The 20,797-nt window shown below is 40.4% G+C and overlaps 1 protein-coding gene across 2 annotated transcripts in view; it reads left to right on the forward strand.

Moving 5' to 3' along the window:
• SMOC1 (SPARC related modular calcium binding 1) overlaps positions 1 to 20,797 on the forward strand; it is a 119,661-nt gene that overhangs the window by 45,679 nt on the left and 53,185 nt on the right. For both annotated transcript variants that reach the window (XM_020788525.3, XM_020788526.3), the window contains exons 4-5: positions 3,864 to 3,963; positions 5,646 to 5,693. In XM_020788525.3, coding sequence (XP_020644184.3) covers positions 3,864 to 3,963; positions 5,646 to 5,693 — 148 coding nt within the window. The remainder of the gene's footprint in view (positions 1 to 3,863; positions 3,964 to 5,645; positions 5,694 to 20,797) is intronic.

The raw sequence follows: 20,797 nt of genomic DNA on the forward strand, positions 1-20,797 counted from the left end.
AATATTTGAAAAAGTTGTTTGTCTTGTGCCTGATCTTGTTTTGACAGTCCTGTATGAATTGCTGAACTATTCCCTCTTTGGAGTGGGTTTCATACAGTGCTTCCACCAGCACTGGTTGGATTCCCTGCCATACAGGCAAGGCTGTGGTGCTGTCCAGTAGATCTGGGACAAAGTTCCTAGTATAGTCGGGGAGCGATCTATTCAAAAAGTCAAGCAAAAGTTAACAGAATGAGGTGTAAGCGCAACAACATCAGAATACTGATTACCCTGTTTATAGCTATGTATGCTAACTCACCTCTTCTTAGAGTTTCGGTCAGGTTCCAACCTAGAGCTTATATTTTCTCCTGGGTAAGTCTCAGATGGGAGCTTTCATGCTGCCACACTTGCACTGATGCTTGTTCACCTGGAATTTATAACCTCTCTGCTCCTGAAATCCTCTGGTCATTGAGCTGTGTCATGATGACTAACCAATCCTCTAAATTCAGGCAGTAGTCCTGGGGCACCTGTTGGAGTCTCCTGATCTACTTTAGTCCCTGAACATGCCGGGATGGTGGCAAGACTGTCCTACTCTGAAGATACCTCATTCCTTTCTGGCTCCAGGCAAGGCATGACATTACAGACATGAATTGCCTCTCAACCTATTGCAGTAGATTATTTTAACTGTGGGCTTCAGTTCTCTTAAATCTTACTTTCAGTTAAACTAACCTCAAAAATAATCCACCCATCACAAACATATATACTCCAAATATGAGAACCGGAAAACTACATTTTTTTGTATTTAACTCTGGAACCAGGTTGTGGGTTATCCATTCAGACACCAGATGATTAATACAATATCTTTCCCCACAATTATTGTTGTCAGGTCAGGGATTCTGATGCCTGAACATCTCCCTAAGAACCCTACAGAATTTCAGAAATTTTTAGGGAAAAATCAGAAGCCTGTGATCATCACAGTTGCCATTTATCCCAACTGATGGTTAATTCCAGAATGAAGACAATCATTTCCAATCATATCGAGATTCATCTGAGTATCATTTTCCTTGTTGCAATGATTCCAGGCAATGTCAGACTGTCTAATACTATAAGCTTTATTTATCTGTATTGTGTCCATGTTCCGTAAGCACAAAAACACTTCAACATTTGAAAACAGACAAAAGTCTTAAAGCTATGGAAAAACTGCAGGCACAAATGCTTAAAAGCATATTCTTGCAACTTATGAAAAGCTACAGGTGCATTTTCCATCTATATTTCTTACAACTATGAGAATATGCAAACAAAAATGTACTCAAAAGCAAAACTGAAGTTGTAGACAGAACTTAAATCATGTTTAAATCCAAAAATAAAGAACCTTATAGCCTTAAAATAATAGTAATCATGTTCCATCAAGTCAATTGACTTATGGTGATCCTTTTCATGCTTTTCCAGGTAGAGAATACCCAGTGGTTTACTGTTGCCTTCTTCTGGGGGCACTAGGGGCAAGCTGGCTCCAATATACTAATTTTTAGCCCTGCTGGGTGGGACTTTGCCCACCCTCTCATGACTTCATCCCATGTGCATCCACAATTCTGTCCCCCATGTGCGGGGTTTCCGTGCAACCAGAACCAAAGGGCCTGAGAATGATTGCTGCATAGAGGAGGAGGAAAGCTACACAGAGAGAGATAAAGTCACATGTAGCTGTGCACCTTGGTTGGCTCTCTTTTCAGAGGCACAGTGGGAGATCAAATTCCCATCCTCTGCTCAACAGCCAGATACTAAAACCATTGAACTATCCAGCCAGATTATAGCCTAACAGGCACAATGAAAAAAATTAGAGAATACATCTCTAAAATACCAAAGTTCTTAAGGATAAAATTATTAAAGGAAATGTCATTCTTAGCCTCTAGGCATATTGAAAACACCCAACCAACCAAGCCAGCCTTGTGTCGGTTTACATCTTTGGAGGAAAATCCATGGTGACTGTGTTTCCGGCTTCTGGAAATGTTGCTGAATTACTGCATGACTGTTGTTGAAAATATTTTTACTAGGAAATGCTACTTTCCCTGCAGGTTTTGTAACTCAAACTGTTTTCATCTCAGAATCTGGCAAGCTGTCACCATGACAATAACATCACTGTTTGATTAAAATTTTGCAAAGCCTAGAGGAACAAAGGCCTGTAGTTTAAACCATCTGATGCACCAAGGTCCTAGAAGACCAGAATATTGTAACACCAGGGTATTAAAACTACAAAGAGTGCACATTGTATGCTCCACCTCCATATTTACAAATTGCAACATACACCTGTTCATCTGTCAGAAACATTATTGTACAATAATATTTGCTTGGCTAATTGTTTTGCAATTATAGTACACTGTTGTTAAAGCCTCCGTTCTAAAAGCACTTTTATGTTCAGAGCTACTTTTTCCTACACTCACTTTAGTTATTTTGGCATTCTATTTGCACAAAATTTCACATCTTGACACTGTTGTACAAAGTGTCAGCAGTGGCATTATAACTATGACAAGGAAGCTGTTCCAGTGTCAGCCAGTAAGCGCTGCAGTCAGTGCCATCAGACCCAAAGGGTGATCTCTTGTCCATACAGTATTCTATTTTAACTGTGAGAGACTGGTTATTGGAAAATCCTTCATTACCACTGAAATGCCTATTGCCTCTCTGTAGAGAGATGTTGGGTTTTAAATCAGAATGGCTCTGCTTCTCCTCAGAGAAGCAAGAGGCAGTTCCTCTTCTCCACAAATAAACTAGGCTTGGGAACATAATCTGATTTGCCTTTCTTTTCATTTGTGTCCTTCCTTCACATTTTTGTCTCAGCCAGTACTAGTGGCTACTATTAATTTTGCTCTGATGAACATTATTCAGTCTACTATTTTAAGCACATTTTTTTGGAAACAATTTTCAAGTTTATTGTAAGGGGATTTACAGGAACTCTTTTTAAAAAAAGAATAAATGAGAAATCTGCGTGCAAGGCAATTTGGTAGTTTCTTTCCATATAAAAAAATCAAAACAAAAAAGAAAAAAGAAAAGAAATTTCAAGATTGGCTTAGAATGGTTGCTATTTTGTTATTACTGTGCTACTGCACAGAAACAAAACTGCCCATTATTATTTTGCTTTATAATACTGCTGGGAAATTGTTTAAGAAAATTCAGAGTATTTGTAATACTTAACAACTAATGCAATATTATCGTAGCAATGCTTAGAAATCATCATGTTTTAAAATTTCCATTGCTAATGCAATGTCCTTGAATAATATATTCCTTGTAGACCAAACTTCTTGAATTTTTCATTTTGGTGGAAAAATTTAACTACTCCCAATGATGCATGTGATTTGGCATGCTGCTGGCATACATAAAACCTTGTTCCCCTTGGATATACGAGCACTGTGGCATTCAATCTATGGAGCTTTATGAAATGTACATAGGTGAAACTCTGAAAGCAGGTGAAATGCAGTATATAGCTGATTAGTTTAATGACTTTTTAAAGCCGACAGAGAAGAGTTGGTAGGACTGCGAATTAAGTTTTATGACATGCGATTTGTTACTAATATGAGTAACAGATTCTACAAATAGAAAAATTTTAAGTGCAGTGTCAATATGAAAAAGCACAGGATAACTTATTTTTGCTTCACCTATATATAACTCTAAATATAACTAAAGTGCCCCAGTTTTGAAAAAAATATGCTGAGAGTTCTGATTTCAGATGTGAGATAGATGGAGGAACCAGTTCTATTAACATGCATACTTTTATCTCCAGAAGATATTTACTGTATTTCTTTTTACTGCATGACCTCTCCCTTAGCTGTTAAACAAGCACATGTGTAGGTGAATACTGAAATACAAATGACTAGCAGGCCTCCTTTTTCATCAAACAGGTGCAGTGCCATACCTACACTGGATACTGCTGGTGTGTCACTCCAGATGGCAAACCCATCAGTGGTTCTTCTGTACAGAACAAAACTCCTGTATGTTCAGGTACTGAGGAGTGAAAATTGTTTGCATGTTTCAATGCTGGTAAAGAGGGAATAAACTCTTTGATCTGTAATTAGAAATTGAGGCTCTGCTCATACAGCTCAAAATCAGGCCAGTTATCAGAGAATTTGTCAGATGGACATGATTGTTCCATTTAGTGGCTATCAATCCTTTGTTGTTTTGTTTAATTAATATGCTGCAAATGAAAAAGCAGAAGAGTGTAACACAGTGGATGAAATCCTATTTCATAGTTATGCAAATTACTTAACTTTTACATAACTCCAAATGCAACAGATAATGTCTGTGGAGATTGCTTAGCTGATGATACTTCACTTACAAAATATCAACTGTAGGTCCTGATGGCAATTTTTAGAGTATATATTTTAATTGTATTTTAATTGTTTTATCTTTTTTTTACTGTATTTTAATTGCTGTAAGCCGCCCAGAGACCTTTGGGTAGTCTGGGCGGCATATAAGTTAAATAAATAAAAATAAATAAAAGTTTCATTTGCTTATTTGTGCAAAAGGATTTCAGTCAAGTTGAACTTCTGCTTGCTTGTTTATTTGCTGTCTAGTGTAGTGGTCTAGAATCATAGCAGTGTTAACTTGATACATAGGTCAGTATGGGTTAAAACATGAAAGTGAAAATGTTTTTAAAACAGTCTTGTCATTCTATCCTAGTGGTATTTTTCCTTATAGAAAATGTGAAATAAAATGAAATATCTAATTAGTCACTTGTCACATGTTGGTTAGGATATTATTTTCTATTATATTTTTGAGGTAAGTGCTTGGGAATTAAGGAAACTGAACGAATGTATATTATCTAACATTTAACAATTTCTCTCTGTGGCACAAGCTAAATAGGAATATTACCTTCCAGATGAGTGCATGCCATTCCCCCCCCACTTCTTCTGTCTGTCCAAGGTTTATTGTATAACAGAATTCCACGTAGGAGTTGGGCAACCTGGACATCCTCTACACGGCAATCTGTGCACCTCACTGCATCTATATCAAATCCTTGTGCCTGGCCATTTTATCAAATAACCCAATTGCATTTAGTGGTGTACTTTGTAACTAGTTCCACAAGACACATTGGTAGCTTCCTAGGTGTACCCCATTTTCTTCTAACATCTCTTTATAATTAGTAAATTAATTTACTTCTAATTGAATCTATTAAAATGACTGGCTGAATGGGGAGCAATGTGTGGAACCAGTTGCCTGGGTGCATTTTAAGGTATAGTTTTCTGGGTTTCTAATAGATTGGTCTTTTGTTTCTGTCCTTTTGTTTCTGTCCATGGAGTTTTCTTGGCAAAGGTACTGGAGTGGCTTGCCAGTTCCTGCTCCAGGTAGATCATGTTTAGTCAGAACTCTCCACTATGACCTGTCCGTCTTGGGTGTACCTGCACGGCATAGCCCATAGATTCTCTGAATTACTCAAGCCCTTTCACCACAACAAGGCAGCAATCCGTGAAGGGGTCATCGAAGCTACCAACATTAATTTGACCCAACTCTGGGAGGCAGTGGAAGACAGGAGGGCCTGGTCCATGGGGTCACAAAGAATCAGACATGACTTAATGACTAAACAACAACAACAACAGATTGGTCTGACTCTTAGATGACAACTTTGAATCCTTTGCTTATACAGATTACTGGACAACACATCTATTTGTCTCTTTCTCTTTAAGGTTCAGTAACTGACAGACCATCAGGACAGGGTAATTCTGGGAGAAAAGGTGAGTGGAGTTCTGTGCTCTTATAAAGTAGGAGGTTATTTAGGGTTTCCCAGTCAATCTTCCTGAGATATATTGGAATCTTCCCAATAACAAAAACATTATGACGATAATCCTGTTGTAGGAACTTTTGAGTCATAAAAATTGCTTTTATGAAGTGAATGCTCTACATCTGATAATGGCACATAAACATGACTCTTAGTAGAAATTGCAAGCAAGCCCTATTGAATTGTACTAATCTTGAGGACCATCAGTACATTCCAAGGGTGAAATAATAGAAGGCCTGAACAAATGAACCAGAATGATTCTGAGTAGGCTTTTTTGTTTTTGGCCATCTGTTCCAGATGTGGGATTTTCAAAGGTGCTGTATGTTGTTGGCCTAAGCTGGTTTCTTTCTGAGGTTAATGACATCATTGCCTTGTGAGTATTATGACTATTCTCCTTAAATTGAACAGGGGACAAATGAGGTCAAACTAAAATGCTGTTTTACATTTAATGTTTTACATTTTCCATGAGTAATTTTGCACCAACCAGAAGAATAATTTGAATACTTTTTAGTTCAGTTCATCTTGCTATAAAGTAATTAAGGGAAACCATAAGTTAGAAAAAACACCTCGACTACCCTAATTTTTTAAAATAACTCACTCTAGGTCTCTAGAAGTCTGAAAAATTACAATTGCATTTTGACTATTTGTTATGTGGAGCAGTGTAGAAGACTCACACTTCAGGTGTAAAAGTGAGATTGTTGTGTATGGTTCCAGAAGTTTTTTAGAAAATCCTTTAAGGGCCCAGAGATTTAAAAAGTGCCAACAGTAGTAACTGAGTGTTAAAAAAGGGCATCAAAACAAAGAATCCTAAGTTATTTAATGAAGACACAGATGTGCCATTTCATAAGGTTTTTAAAAAAGATAATTAACCTTTAATAGTTATCCACTGGAATTACGGATTTATGATTCCTCAACACCATTTTTATTTTGAATTTTAAAGTATGCTTTGTATTTAACTGGTTGTATAGATTGTTATGGCTTGAATGAATGATATATTACAACAGGTGTGTATAATTTCAGTGCTTTTGCTTGCTGATTCCATCTTTTGATGATTCCATCAAAACATAAAGGTGTTTACAACACAGCTGCAGAATTACCATCACTGATTATGGATACTGATGGATGGCTGTTGGCATTTTTTTTGCACAAGGAGCGTTTCATGTTCCAGGTCCTGTGACTCTCCCAGAGATTACCTGCATGGTCACGGTTCGAAATCAAGTTGTGATTGGAATAGTATCTTGATTAGAATGAACAAGGCAATGTTTTTATGTTTTAACTAAAGGTTATTTGCTTTTATCACCAGGCCAGTGTTTTATTGTTTTCAATCTTTTGAATTAATCTCTCCGAAGGATGTGTTTTGAGTCTTCACTGGAACTGCCACAATTTGTTTTCAAGTGTGTATGAAAGCCAAAAGATTCTAATCTCAGTTCATTCAAGGAAAAGCTCCTGGTGGTTGCTTGAGGAGAAAACAACAATTGTTACATATTGTCAAGTCTCAATACTGGGCTTGAAACTCATTTCTGTGATACCCTATAATTTCCTTCTTTGTCCTTCAGCAAGAATTGTACTGTTCACCCGACTCCTCCCATCCTTTCTGAAACCACTGCTGTCAGTTTGCCTCCAATTTATGGAGGCCCTATGAATGAGTGATCTCCAAAATGTCATGTCCTTAATAGCCCTGCTCGGCATTTGTAAACTCAAGGCTGTGGCTTCTATTAGAGAGTCAATCCATCTCAGAACTGCTGGATGGCTCATTGGCTTAGGTCTCTGGCTTGATTCCTCTTTTCCTGCTGTCCTCTTTCCCTGCAGCATTATTGTCTTTTCCAGAGAATATTTCCTTTTCATGAAGTGGCCAAAGCATGAAAACCTCAGTTATATCTTTTTGCTTCCAGACATAGTTCAAGATTGATTTGCTATAGAATCCACTCATTTGTCTTTCTGGAAGTCCAATCAGCAAAGCTTTCCAGCAACACATTTCAAATGAATCAATTTTCTTCTTATTAACCTTCTTCCATGTCCAGCTTTCACACATGTACACAGTGACTGGGAATACAATTCTGTGGATGATCTTGTTCTTGTTCTCCAGTGATACATTCTTACACTTGATTATCTTTTTAAATTCCTCCATTGCTGCCCTTCTGACTCTCATTTTTTCTTCTGAATTCTTGGTTGCAGTCTCTATTTGGATTTGTGATTGAGCCAAGGTGTACAAAATCTTTAACAATTTCAGTCTCTTCATTGTCAACATTGAAGTTGTGTAGTTCATTTACAGTGGTGCCTCGCAAGATGGGCGCTCTGTTTAACGACAAATCCACATTACGATGAGGTTTTTGCGATCGCAAAATGATGTTTTGAATGGGGTTCCCTGTTTTGGGAACCAATTTTCGCTTCCCGTCGATCAAAACAGCTGATCGTCGGGTTTTCAAAAAGGCCACCTGGTGCTCAAGATGGCTCCCCACTGTGTTTAGGAGCCATTTTTCGCTGCACAGGCACCCGAAAATGGCCGCCCTATGGAGGATCTTTGCTGGACGGTGAGTTCTTAGCCGATTGGAACGCATTAACCAAGTTTTAATGTGTTTCAGTGGCTTTTTTATTTTCGCTTTACAACGTTTTCGTTCTACATTGATTTTGCTGGAACGAATTAACGTCGTAATGCGAGGCACCACTGTATTTATTTGATCTATATACTGCCCCATTAGTGCCAGAACTACTTTGAGTAGTTTACAAGTTAAACGTAAAACCCTATAAAACCCCACATAATTTGTCTATTCCAAGGTGAAACTTTTGTGATTTGCTGTGCATGTGTGCACATGTGTCTCTTTATCTATTGTCTGTATCTGTGTCTATTGTTTGTATCACCCCTCCCTGTTCCCCCTCTCTCAGGTTGTGTGTGTGTGTGTGTGTGTGTGTGTGTGTGTGTGTGTGTGTGTGTTAGGCTGCCTTGTCAGCAGAATTTGCTCAACCCTATGATTCAGTGTCCATCACTTGGGAAGTGAGAACAGCAATTGGGGTTTGCAGAACCTCTTGCTCATTCATCTGCAGTCTTGGATTAACCACTTATGACCTTTAATCCTTCTCGTATGTGGTTGATGCAAAGCAGAACAGCTCGGCTCTTTTCTGCCATGTGCTGAATGGTGAATTGACTGAAGCTTGACAGTATTTTTATGTCTGCTTCTATCCTTTTGGCAGTGCCCTTTCATTGAACTTTGCCATTTGTTTGCCATGCTATCAGTCCTTAAATTCATTGTGTGTGTGTGTTTTTTTTAAAACATTCCTGTGATTTTTCAACTACTTTTTCCCTTTGCCTACTTATTAAAGATACTGCATACTACTACCTTAACCTTAAAAGGAAGCTTGATTAGCTGCAGGAAAACACAAACCTCAAGGGCAATGTTTTCAATAACCCTCACAAGATTACTGAGGTCCTCTACCTTGCATGCTTCAGTTTAGATCAGGGGTGAGCAATTAATTTCTATTGAGGGGGGGGGCATATGAAAAATCTGAACTGTCTTCGGTGGCCGAACCAACTTTACTTAAAAATAAAATGAAACTGATGTTATGATTGCTTTTATTTTAAACTTGTTAATCTTCACAAATACTAAAGAGGTTTTTTTTGCAGTATGTTAAAGATAAGCAACTGATCAACTTTAGACAAAAACCTATAAATGGTTTTGATGTTCAAAACTTTCCACGGGCCGGACAGAAGTGGCTCGTGGGCCGTATGTAGCCCTCGGGCCGCACTTTGCCCAGATTTGCTTTAGATCCTTCTGTAGAAATGTACAAAATGCTGTGCTTCATGCAGTTTTCAGATGAAGGCAAGAAGAATTTCCCCCACATCTTTATAACTCTGCAGAATAACTAACCATCGTTATTTTCTGCAGATTGTTGCAAACATTGCCTTTAGACTTTCTGATTCCTGCCAGCCAAATCTTAAATATGCTGAAACATCCATAGTACATTTTTAGATTAGAAATTTTGTAATGTCTGCTCCTGGCTTCGCTGTTAGACTTTATCCTCAGGGTGATGACCTGCCTTGAACTTGAGATTACTTTCAGTACTTTTAATTGCTCCCTTCTGATTCCTTGTCTATTTAACAATTTCAGCTTTCATAGTGTTATTTGAGAAGTCATCATAATTTCTCTGCCTTACCTAGATGTTATCCTATCTTTTAATAACTGTATGTCTGTCTACTAATTCTTTCCCCTTATATGTCATTCTTAAGTCCAAGGACACCTCAAATGGCATACAGCATGGTTTAGACAATAAAACGTACAGGCTGAAATTCTGTTGCTTAATGTGATGAGTTGCATTAGAGTAAAGGTAAAGGTTCCCCTTGACAATTTTTGTCCAGTCGTGTTCGACTCTAGGGGGCGATGCTCATCCCCGTTTCCAAGCCATAGAGCCAGCGTTTTGTCCGAAGACAATCTTCCATGGTCACATGGCCAGTGCAACTTAGACACGGAACGCTGTTACCTTCCCACCGAGGTGGTTCCTATTTATCTACTTGCATTTTGCATGCTTTCGAACCGCTAGGTTGGCGGGAGCTGGGACAAGCGATGGGCGCTCATTCCGTCACGTGAATTCAATCTTATGACTGCTGATCTTCTGACCCTGTAGCACAGGCTTCTGCAGTTTAGCCCGCAGCACCACCACGTCCTTTGCATTAGAGTAGGCTTACTGAATCAAATGGGTCTGCTCTTTTTGTGACTTACTGTAATAAAGTCACAAGTAGAGGAAGCCCATTTGAATTAATGGAACTTAAGAAGGAGTTGACTGACAAAATCCCCACTGATTCAATGTACTACAGTAGGTAACAAGATTTCAACAATTGAATCATATAACAAACTTAATAATTGCATACCATAAAATTAATTCTGACTGGTGACAACCCTTTTCAGGTTTTTTCTAGATAGAGAGTACTCAGGAATGGTATAAAATTCCCTTCTTCTGGGGGCAACCTAGGACTGTGCATCTTGTCCAAGGCCACCTGGGCTGGTCCTTCTTGCAGGAGGTACAATGGGGAATTGAACTCACAAGCCCAGGATCCACAGTCAGATGACTAAACCATTGAGCTGTCCAGCTTTTAGCAATGCTTTTAAAAAAGCAAACAACAACAACAACAACAACAACAACAACAACAACAACAACAACAACAACAACAACAACAACAACTTCTCGCTATGAAAATGGGGGAAACACAGAAAAAACTATCAGCATCCAAAAGCAAACATATTTGCCTCACATGACCTTCTGAATGACCACAAAGACATCAAAATTGCAGGTACTCAGGAAGGGGATTCCATAGCATAAGAGCAACAGTACAATGAAGCTGTCTTCCTAACATTTCTGAGTCTGTTTTCCGAGTTATCACTCACAGGGAGCTAGTGTGGTGAAGTTGGTATAGGAATGAAATAGAAATCCTTGAGCTCAAATCCTTGCTCAGCCATAGAATCTTACTGGGGATGGCAATGGTAAAATCCTTTCTCAAATACTGTATCTCACATATCTTGAAAACCCTTTTTGGGTCTTCATAATTTGGATTCAACTTGATGACACACAACAACCCACTTTTAAAGAGCAGTCCTGGACAGCCTCAACTGGCATGAGAGCTCATAGAGGAGGAGGCACATGTCATGCGCTGTTTCATTTTGTCTTTTAAAATCATTTCTCTCCTTGCTGTACTTTTATTTTTTCATCCTCAAAATGGGGAATCTACTATGTACAGAATACAAACAGTATCCTTCAGTTTCTACCTGAAGAATTAGGAGGCGCATACACTTATGGCAAAGGAGTAAATATTAAGTTTCGTGTTCAGAGGAAGAAGCCAAGGTCTCCTGCAGTAATCCTGATGTGAACACAACTGGGGATTTGAAACAAAAGTGTGCAAGTACTGAATCTGAAAAAAACGATAATAATCACATTCCTTGAAAGTTATGGAACTATATCCTATGCCTCTAAAAAGCTAGTCATTTGTGTGGCACTATTAGATTTTATTTTTTTTTTGCTTTCAAGCTTTTTGTTAATATGGTTAAGAAGGATTACAACAATGAAGATATGTATTAGAGTGGTCTGAATTCTCTTAACTGACATCCCATTGGTCACTGAGAAAGAGTTGCCTTTGTTTGGAGTTGTAGCCATGTTCGTCTGTGCAAGTATTTCAGTAAGAAAAATAAAACAAAGCCAAAAAAAGGACTAACTGCTTATACAACATGGACATATAACTGTATTGGAAATACACTGATTGATAGAACTACCTGCATTCTTCCATCATGAACACGCCACTAAATTGATCATTTACAGCGAAGCCCTCAGATACAATTATATCTGGTCAGACTCACAAGAGGCTCCAAACTGAAAGATTTCCGAAACTCATTTCTCAAACTACAATATCCATTCAATGTTAAAGCACAAATAACCAGGCAAAACCTTCAGAACTTGTGTCTTTGGTTTGGGCAGTAAATAAAACCCTGGGAAATTATCTGAATGCATGGAACCACACAACGGTGGCTATGTACAAAAGTAGTGAATGGTTTAATATTGGCTTTCTTTTATACCTGTCTTTCTGAAAAAGTTACAACAGTGGCATGAGGTATCTCTGGTAATGAGATGTTTCATATTTTTGAGGTCTTCTACGTCTCCTTAATTTGTTCTATTCACTTCAATAACTCCAAACCTTGTTTTTTTGCTTCCAATTAAAATGTGTGCAGTTCCATTCTCACTCACTCCACTTAGAAGAATATGACTGTGGCTTTTATTTATGTATGCACATTTGTTTTTCAGTTTGTTAGTTTTCCATCCTTTTATTTCTGCCTCCTACTACTTTCTCTTTCTCTCACAGACAGTACATAGTTGACGAGGTGTCCATTCTGTTCTGTGAGGAAATGAAAGGACATATTGTAAGCCTCCTCCCAACTCAGTCTGGTTGTCAGCCAGAAATTAGTTCTCTAAAGGAGAAAAAAAAATGAGAGGAAAGAGGGCTGGGAAGAGAAAGTACACTTTGCAAAAGTTTTGCCTAGGTTCACTGCACATGGCTGGAGATGTAAAGCGGGTATTATGGCTCCTAAGCATGCAGGTGTCAGAAGGAAGGCAGATTGTGCGTCTGGGAGGAATTAGGCAAAAAAAATTTGGACTATTTATTTAATCCTCCGGAACAGCCCTTTTTCTCTTCTGTTTTTCTTTTTGTGTTGAGCAGACTGCTTTACAGGGGGCACGTGTGGTAATTAACACATGCAGCTGTAGGGCTTCAACCATATGGTTGAATTTCAAATAGCCATTGATCTGGGAAACTTGCTGCCACCCCCACCCCCCACTCTGCAACTGGAGGCCTTGAAGATGTGAGGCAGGTTTTATAGAGACTTTACATGAGAGATTGTGTGTTGTGTTGACAGGAGAGTCATTTAAAGGTACAGAGTGTTCTCTCTAGTGACCTTTGTTGCATTTAGCTACTAAAAACGTAAAATAAATGTAAGGACATGGGATTAAAAAGAAAAAAGAGGAGAGTATTCGTCATGAGTCTTGTCGTAATAGGCAGATACGTTGTGCTTACATAAAAATAATGTCTACGTTCCTTAAAATCTCCGCCATTGCAAAGAAAAAGGAGAAGGCTTTGTTTCTATGCACATGAGTTCAAACAATTTATACTGTTCTACTGTGGGTATTTTTCAGCTTCTAGCTGCTACATACAGTCTCAGTACTGTCCAGTATAGTATTATAAAGATAAGTTAGTTAGTTTAGTTTTGTAATGCTTCATGTCTTACAGCACAAAGATCTGTGAGGAATAGAGTGTACAGAAGACGTTTTGGCTCTCGAAAAGGCCACATGTTGAAAAGCAAAGAAAAAAATATTAAGGGCATATCTGTATTGAACCTTTCTTGTTTCTTGCTTTTTTGTTAAATCTGGAAGTTAATTCAGAAAAACTATTAATTTTGTGCTGCGAGACAGCTCGATGATGTTTGGCAGCATACAGTATGAGTTGAGTTTAGCCCATTTTGGGTCCTCTCAAACACTTGTTTCTGCTTTTTATAGAAGGGACAGAAGATGAATACCAGTTCTACTGGTGGTCTAGGCACCTTTAGCTTCCAAGGTTCTTTGAGTATTCTGAAATGATGGTAGTTCTGCGTGTTCCGGTAGGGATAAACTGGGAAACTCACAGAAACTCTGCATTAAAAAAAAGACTATGTGAGATTATCTTGATAGCACAAACCTGACAGTACAGTTTTATGGGTCTCTCTTGGTACTCTGAGTTCAGAGACCTGCCTTCAACTTTTAAAATAAAATATCAATAGCTTTAAAAAATGCTAATATAGTAATATACACACGTGTACTCTAAATGTATTTTTCCCCACTTTTCATAACATAAAAAAATATTCCGCTACTGCCAATTCAGTGAGGTTATTTAATGAGTGTTCTTCATCTTGGCTCTGCTATGAGATCATTGTATTACTTTACATTCAAGGAAATAATTTTAGTTGTACCTTCAGAACACGGCCAAGAAGCCCGAAAAACCCACAACAACCATTAGATCCCGGCCGTGAAAGCCTTCGCGAATACATTTAGTTGTACCCCTTTTCCTGTGGTCATTAATATGGCAGATAGGGCCATTCAGAAGATCTCAAGATTTTAGAAAGCAAATTAGTGAGGCTAAATGAAAAGAAAGTTTTCTAGGAAGTTAAGGGTAGAGTGTATGGTCTGACCTCAGAACACAGTTACAGAAGGCAAGTGATGAGGCTTGGAGACAAATATTTTGGCCAAAAACCTAAGAACAAATTTTGAGCACAAATGCCAAATCATGTAAGAAAATACTTGTTTTGCCTCTTTAGGTAAAATACATGTCTTACTAGAATGAAGAAAACAAAACTCTATCACACACACATACACACAAAAAACATACAGAGCACAGGTAAAATACCCTCTCACCTCTCTCCCCAGTTCTCCTCTATCCTCATAGGAAATTTCCTACCACCCTACCATATTATTTTCTGAGCAGCTGGGACACTTCAAAAGGGGGAAGTAATACTAGCCACCTGGTGCCCCAGAGGTATTCTGAGAAATAAAGATGGTAATGGAGCTTCAAATCAAATAATCAAATCAAATAAATTTATTGTCATTGTAAGTATATACATAGTATACACATACAACAAAATTCAAACAGACACTCAGAGACCAGACCCACATGCACACACACAAAAAATCCCCAAACACTCCCCACCCACTAAAAATCCCCCACTAAGAACACAAACATCTGCACTGCTGGCTAAGTAGCACTGTCCAACTGTCCACTGCTGGTGGTCTTTAAGTTCATTATTAAGTGCAATTATAACTCTGGGATAAAAACTATTCAGATAACGTGTGTGTTACATACAGCACTGATGTTACCTGTCTGTCATGGGTTTGGAGGGAAAGTTCCATCCTATGGGGAGTGGAAGGCGGGACATCAGGAGGAGGGGCTGTACTGTATATATATGTGAAGCTTGTGTGAAGTTTAGAAGAAGCTGGAGGAGAGCTGAGAGAAGAAGCTTGAGTGGGAGTCTGTGTGTCAGACAGGGTACTACTGTGTGTCAGTCAGTACCAACCTGATAGGTTCAGGTGTCTGTATGGTTAGCCAGAACTGATAGGTTCAGGGTCTGTGCTTCAAGTTAAGTGTTCTGTGTGAACCAAACTGTGTGTATGTATGATTGAGACTAAGCCACGTTACTGTATCTTATTCACTTGATCATTTTATTTTCCCTGTGTGTTGTTTAAATAAACCTTATTCCTTTATTTGTTAAAAATCCATCCCTGGTCTGTGTGACTTCTTATAGGGAATGGTTGGTGGCAGCTTAGTGAAACTGTGGCATATCCCAGTAGGTCTGGGTTTGTCACATTGATTGGTGTCCAGCGTGTGGGATACGACTGGTCCAGTTGTCCAGTGGTCCAGCAAAGCCTTGGCAAGTGTGCCCAGAGCAAGGGGGGTCTAGTCAGGGACAATCTGAGGGCACGTAGGTAATCTTCTAGGCGTACCTCACGGGGAGGTGCGCTAGTGGAAGAACGTGCCAACTGGGGACTAGATTAGGGAGCTCTGAGGCAACCTGTTTTGGCGGGAAAAAAGCTGAGGCGAAACTGTGTAAAGTAGCAGTGATCTAGCTTGTCTGCTGAGAGGCCTAGCAGAGGGGGTTGGGCTCTGGCTGGCAACAGTTGCAAGTTAGTGCTGAAGAACAGCTGCAAACTATAGAAGGCTGGTTCTGAGGCAAAAGAGAAAAAAAGTGGTCGCTTTATTTTGAGGCTTGACTTTTGAAAGCAGCCTGTTCTGGGGGGGGATTATGCCCTTGACTCGAAGCCAAATGGCAGAAATGGGTGAAGTGAAAGACCCCCAGGTTGACCAAGGTTCTGAGGATGAATTTGGCTCAGTGCAGGGTGACAGCACGGGAGAACAGAACCCAGAACTCAGGAAAATGCTCATAGCCCAACAGCATGAACTGAGGGTGAGGGAAATGGAGGAAAGGGAAAGAGAGAAACAAAGGCAATTTGAGATAGAGAGGGAGAGAGAGAAAATTGCTCTGGAAAAAGAAAGAATGGCGTTTGAGTTAAGAAAATTGGAACTGATGAATCAGAACAATAATAACAATAGGGATTCTGAGGGAGGCCAATTGTCTAAAGCTGACCTGAAGAAATTCCCTGTGTACCACAAGGGAGATTGCCCTGAGGTGTTCTTTTCCTTAGTGGAAAGAGCGTTTGTGGACTTCTCAGTAAGGGAAACTGAGAAGATGACCATCATGCGATCTTTAATCAGTGGCAGCCTGGCAGAAGTCTATGCAGAGATGCCAGAGGAACTGATGAAAGATTTTGCAGAGTTTAAAAAACTGGTGTTTGCCAGACATGGGATAAATGCGGAACAGCTGAGGCAAAGATTCAGGTCACTCACCAAGAAACCAGAGCAGACTTTTACCCAAGTGGGGGCCCAACTGGTGAGGCTGCTAGAGAAATGGCTATCTCAGGAGGGGACAGAGACCTTTCAGCAGCTCAAAGACTTGATAGCGCTGGAACAGTTCTATTCAGTCCTGCATGGGGAGCTGAAGTTCCAGGTGAGGGAAAGGAAACCGAAATCTGTGGCAGAAGCAGCCGAGATCGCAGATTTTATTTCCCAAATAAGAAAGCCCTTGGGTGAGGGGAAATCGATGGGGAAACCTAAAGAAACCTACAGCAAGTACTCTCAGGGACCAGGAAGAAACCAGCAAGGGGGAGGGGCCCATGGTGAAGGGAAGCCCTCAGACATGAAACCAAGACCTCAGATTTTGGAGGGAAAACCAAAACAAAATGAGAAAGACTCAAAATATAGCAGAAAATGTTATTTCTGACAGGGAAAGGGCCATCTAATCTCAGAGTGTGAGAAATTAAAGCAGCTAAAAGGAAATGTGCCTCATGATTCGAGTGGAACCAAGCCAAAAGCTGTGTTCTGTGTCCAGAAAGAGCAAAGCTCCTTGTCACTGAGGGAGCCTGTTGCCATGGCTACTCAATCTGGAACAGTTACATCTGCTGATCAGGCTGAGGAAAATGGTCCTCTTGTGGAGGTCAGGCGCTGCTTACTTGTGAGAACAGATTCTCAGTTGTTTGAAACAGCAGGGGTGGACGTAGGAATACTTGACCATCAGTATCGGGGGTTAAGGGATACTTGTTCCCAGGTGACCCTGTGCCATCCAGATATTATTCCTAGGGAGTATATAATCCCGAATGAGAGCATAAAGGTGGCAGGGATTGAGGGACAGGTGATCTCGCTGCCAGTAGCTGAGGTACCTATGAACTTTCAAGGCTGGAGGGGAGTTTGGCGGCTAGCGATTTCATCGACTCTGCCAGCAGCCGTGCTCGTGGGAAATGACCTGGCTGAACATGTGAAACGGGTGCTAGTGATTACACGTTCACAAGCCACCACGGGGACAGTTCCGGGGGGTAATGATGAGCCCGAGACGGAAGCAGAGGGGAGTTCAGAAGCTGTGGTGGAAACCTTAACCACAGACAGCCGATTTGGCCAAGAGCAAAAGGCAGACGCCACTCTCCAAAAATGTTTTGAACAGGTGACAGACGCCCAGCTAACACCTGAAACCCCAGTGAGATTTCATGAGAAAAAGGGAATTTTGTATAGAGAGACCCTGAGGAATATCTCAAAAGGGGGAGATGGGATCAGGAGTCAGCTAGTGGTACCTGAAAAGTATCGCCCCATGATCTTACAAAGGGGGCACTCTGACATGTTTGCTGCGCACTTAGGGGTGAACAAAACACAGCAGAGAATCACACAGAATTTTTACTGGCCTGAAATAGGGAAGCAGATCAAAGAGTTCTGTAAAAAATGTGATGTGTGTCAAAGGCAGGGGAATAGCCGCGACAGGACCAAAGCAAAGTTGTGCCCTTTGCCTGTGATTGACACTCCGTTCAAATGCATAGGGGTGGATATTGTGGGACCTTTGCCCAAGGCCACAAAGAGGGGGAACAGGTTCATTCTCACCATTGTGGACCATGCCACAAGGTACCCTGAAGCCATACCCTTGACTAACATTGAAACTAACACAGTGGCAGATGCCTTGGTGGGGTATATGTCCAGGATGGGATTTGCCTCAGAAATAATCACAGATTTGGGCGCATCGTTCACATCGAAGCTCATGAAACGCTTATGGCAAATCTGTGGAATTAAGCACAAGGAAACCACTGCCTATCACCCTGAAAGTAATGGGTTAACGGAGAAGTTCAATGGAACTCTGATGCGCATGATTAGGGCTTACTTGGCAGAGAATCCAAACAATTGGGACCAGAAGCTGCAATCCCTTTTGTTTGCTTATCGATCAGTGCCACAAGCCAGTACCGGGTTCAGTCCGTTTGAACTTTTATTTGGGAGAAGGGTGAAAGGGCCCCTTGATTTGATCAAACAAAATTGGGAGCAGATCACCCAGGATGACCCACAAGATGTTGTGACATATATAGACTCCTTAATGCATGTCTTGAAGAGAAACCTAGAGCTAGCAGCAGAAAACCTGCAAGCTCAGAAGGTCAGACAGAAAACATGGTATGACCACAAAGCTAGAGAGAGGCACTTTGACCCAGGGGAGGAAGTGCTTTGGCCTGGGCCCTGCAAGGAGAACAAACTGCAGCTGGGTAGCCCAGAAATAAAATACTTGGGTCACATGGTAGGGGGAGGAGTGATCAAACCCCTAGAGGCTAAGATAGAAGCAGTTCGTGATTGGCCTAGACCCAACACCAAGAGAAAAGTCAAATCATTTCTTGGGTTGGTGGGCTACTACAGAAAGTTCATCCCGAGGTTTAGCGAGATTGCGGCTCCGCTGACCGATCTGACGAGGAAGAAGACTGATGACCGCATCCCGTGGACCAGCGACTGTGAGGAGGCGTTCCAGAAGTTGAAGGAGGCCCTCATCAACTATCCAGTGCTGTGTGCTCCAGACTTCGACCGGGAGTTCATCATCTACACCGATGCGTCTAACAGCGAGGTAGGAGCAGTTCTTTGCCAGGAGGATGAAAATGGTGACCAGCATCCAGTGTCCTACCTGAGTAGGAAACTCCAGAAAGGTGAGAGACATTTGGCAACCGTGGAAAAGGAGTGCCTGGCCATAGTCTACGCGATCCAGAAGGCCAATCCTTACATCTGGGGAAGACATTTTACTCTGTGCACTGACCATTCACCACTGCAATGGTTAAAGACAATGAAAACCCACAATAGTAAACTTATGAGGTGGGCTTTAAACCTGCAAGACTATGACTTTGAAGTGAAGGTGGTCAGAGGGTCAGTGAACTGTGTTGCTGACGCCTTGTCAAGAAGACCTGAAGAATGAAGACGGCGAAGAAACATGGACTATGTATATATTTTGGTGACCAAAGGTTAAATGTGCTTGTTATTAAACATGTTGGTTTGTATGAATAAAGGTAACTTGATGTATTGTAAATGTTTAAATGCCTAATAGAGTGTAAGTATAAGTAAGTATGATATCGTATGTATAACTGTTTTTGTATGTTTTGGATCCAGGTTGTTTTTTGGTGAAAAGCACCTTAGCTTTCCCCCTACAAAACAACTTATAAAGAGGGGAGGTGTTACATACAGCACTGATGTTACCTGTCTGTCATGGGTTTGGAGGGAAAGTTCCATCCTATGGGGAGTGGAAGGCGGGACATCAGGAGGAGGGGCTGTACTGTATATATATGTGAAGCTTGTGTAAAGTTTAGAAGAAGCTGGAGGAGAGCTGAGAGAAGAAGCTTGAGTGGGAGTCTGTGTGTCAGACAGGGTACTACTGTGTGTCAGTCAGTACCAACCTGATAGGTTCAGGTGTCTGTATGGTTAGCCAGAACTGATAGGTTCAGGGTCTGTGCTTCAAGTTAAGTGTTCTGTGTGAACCAAACTGTGTGTATGTATGATTGAGACTAAGCCACGTTACTGTATCTTATTCACTTGATCATTTTATTTTCCCTGTGTGTTGTTTAAATAAACCTTATTCCTTTATTTGTTAAAAATCCATCCCTGGTCTGTGTGACTTCTTATAGGGAATGGTTGGTGGCAGCTTAGTGAAACTGTGGCATATCCCAGTAGGTCTGGGTTTGTCACAGTGTGGTCCGAGTCTTAATTGTTCTGTATCTTCTGCCAGATGGCAACAGTTCAAAGAAGTTGTGAGCAGGATGGGAGAAGTCTCTAAAGATATTGTGTGACTTCCTTAGACAGAGGGATGTGATATCCAATGATATTCTCAGCAGTTTTAATGGTTCTCTGTAGAGCTTTTTTGTCCACTACAGATCTGTTCCCAAACCATACGAGAATGCCATAGGTTAGGACACTCTCTATGGTGCTACGATAGTAGGACAGAAGCAAATGCTGTGATAAATTTAACTTCCCAAGCATTCTCAAGAAATACAGCCTCTTCTGTGCCTTCTTCACTAGCATGTTGGCATTTATATTCCATGAGAGGTCCTCTGAGATATAAGTGCCCAGAAATTTAAAATTACCAATCCTCTCCACTTCCTCGCCATTTATGTACAGTGGTAAATGTACATTTCTCTTCCTCCTAAAATCAATTATGAGTTCTTTAGTTTTTT

Source organism: Pogona vitticeps, chromosome 1, assembly GCF_051106095.1.
Source record: "Pogona vitticeps strain Pit_001003342236 chromosome 1, PviZW2.1, whole genome shotgun sequence".
Lineage (NCBI taxonomy): Eukaryota > Metazoa > Chordata > Lepidosauria > Squamata > Agamidae > Pogona > Pogona vitticeps.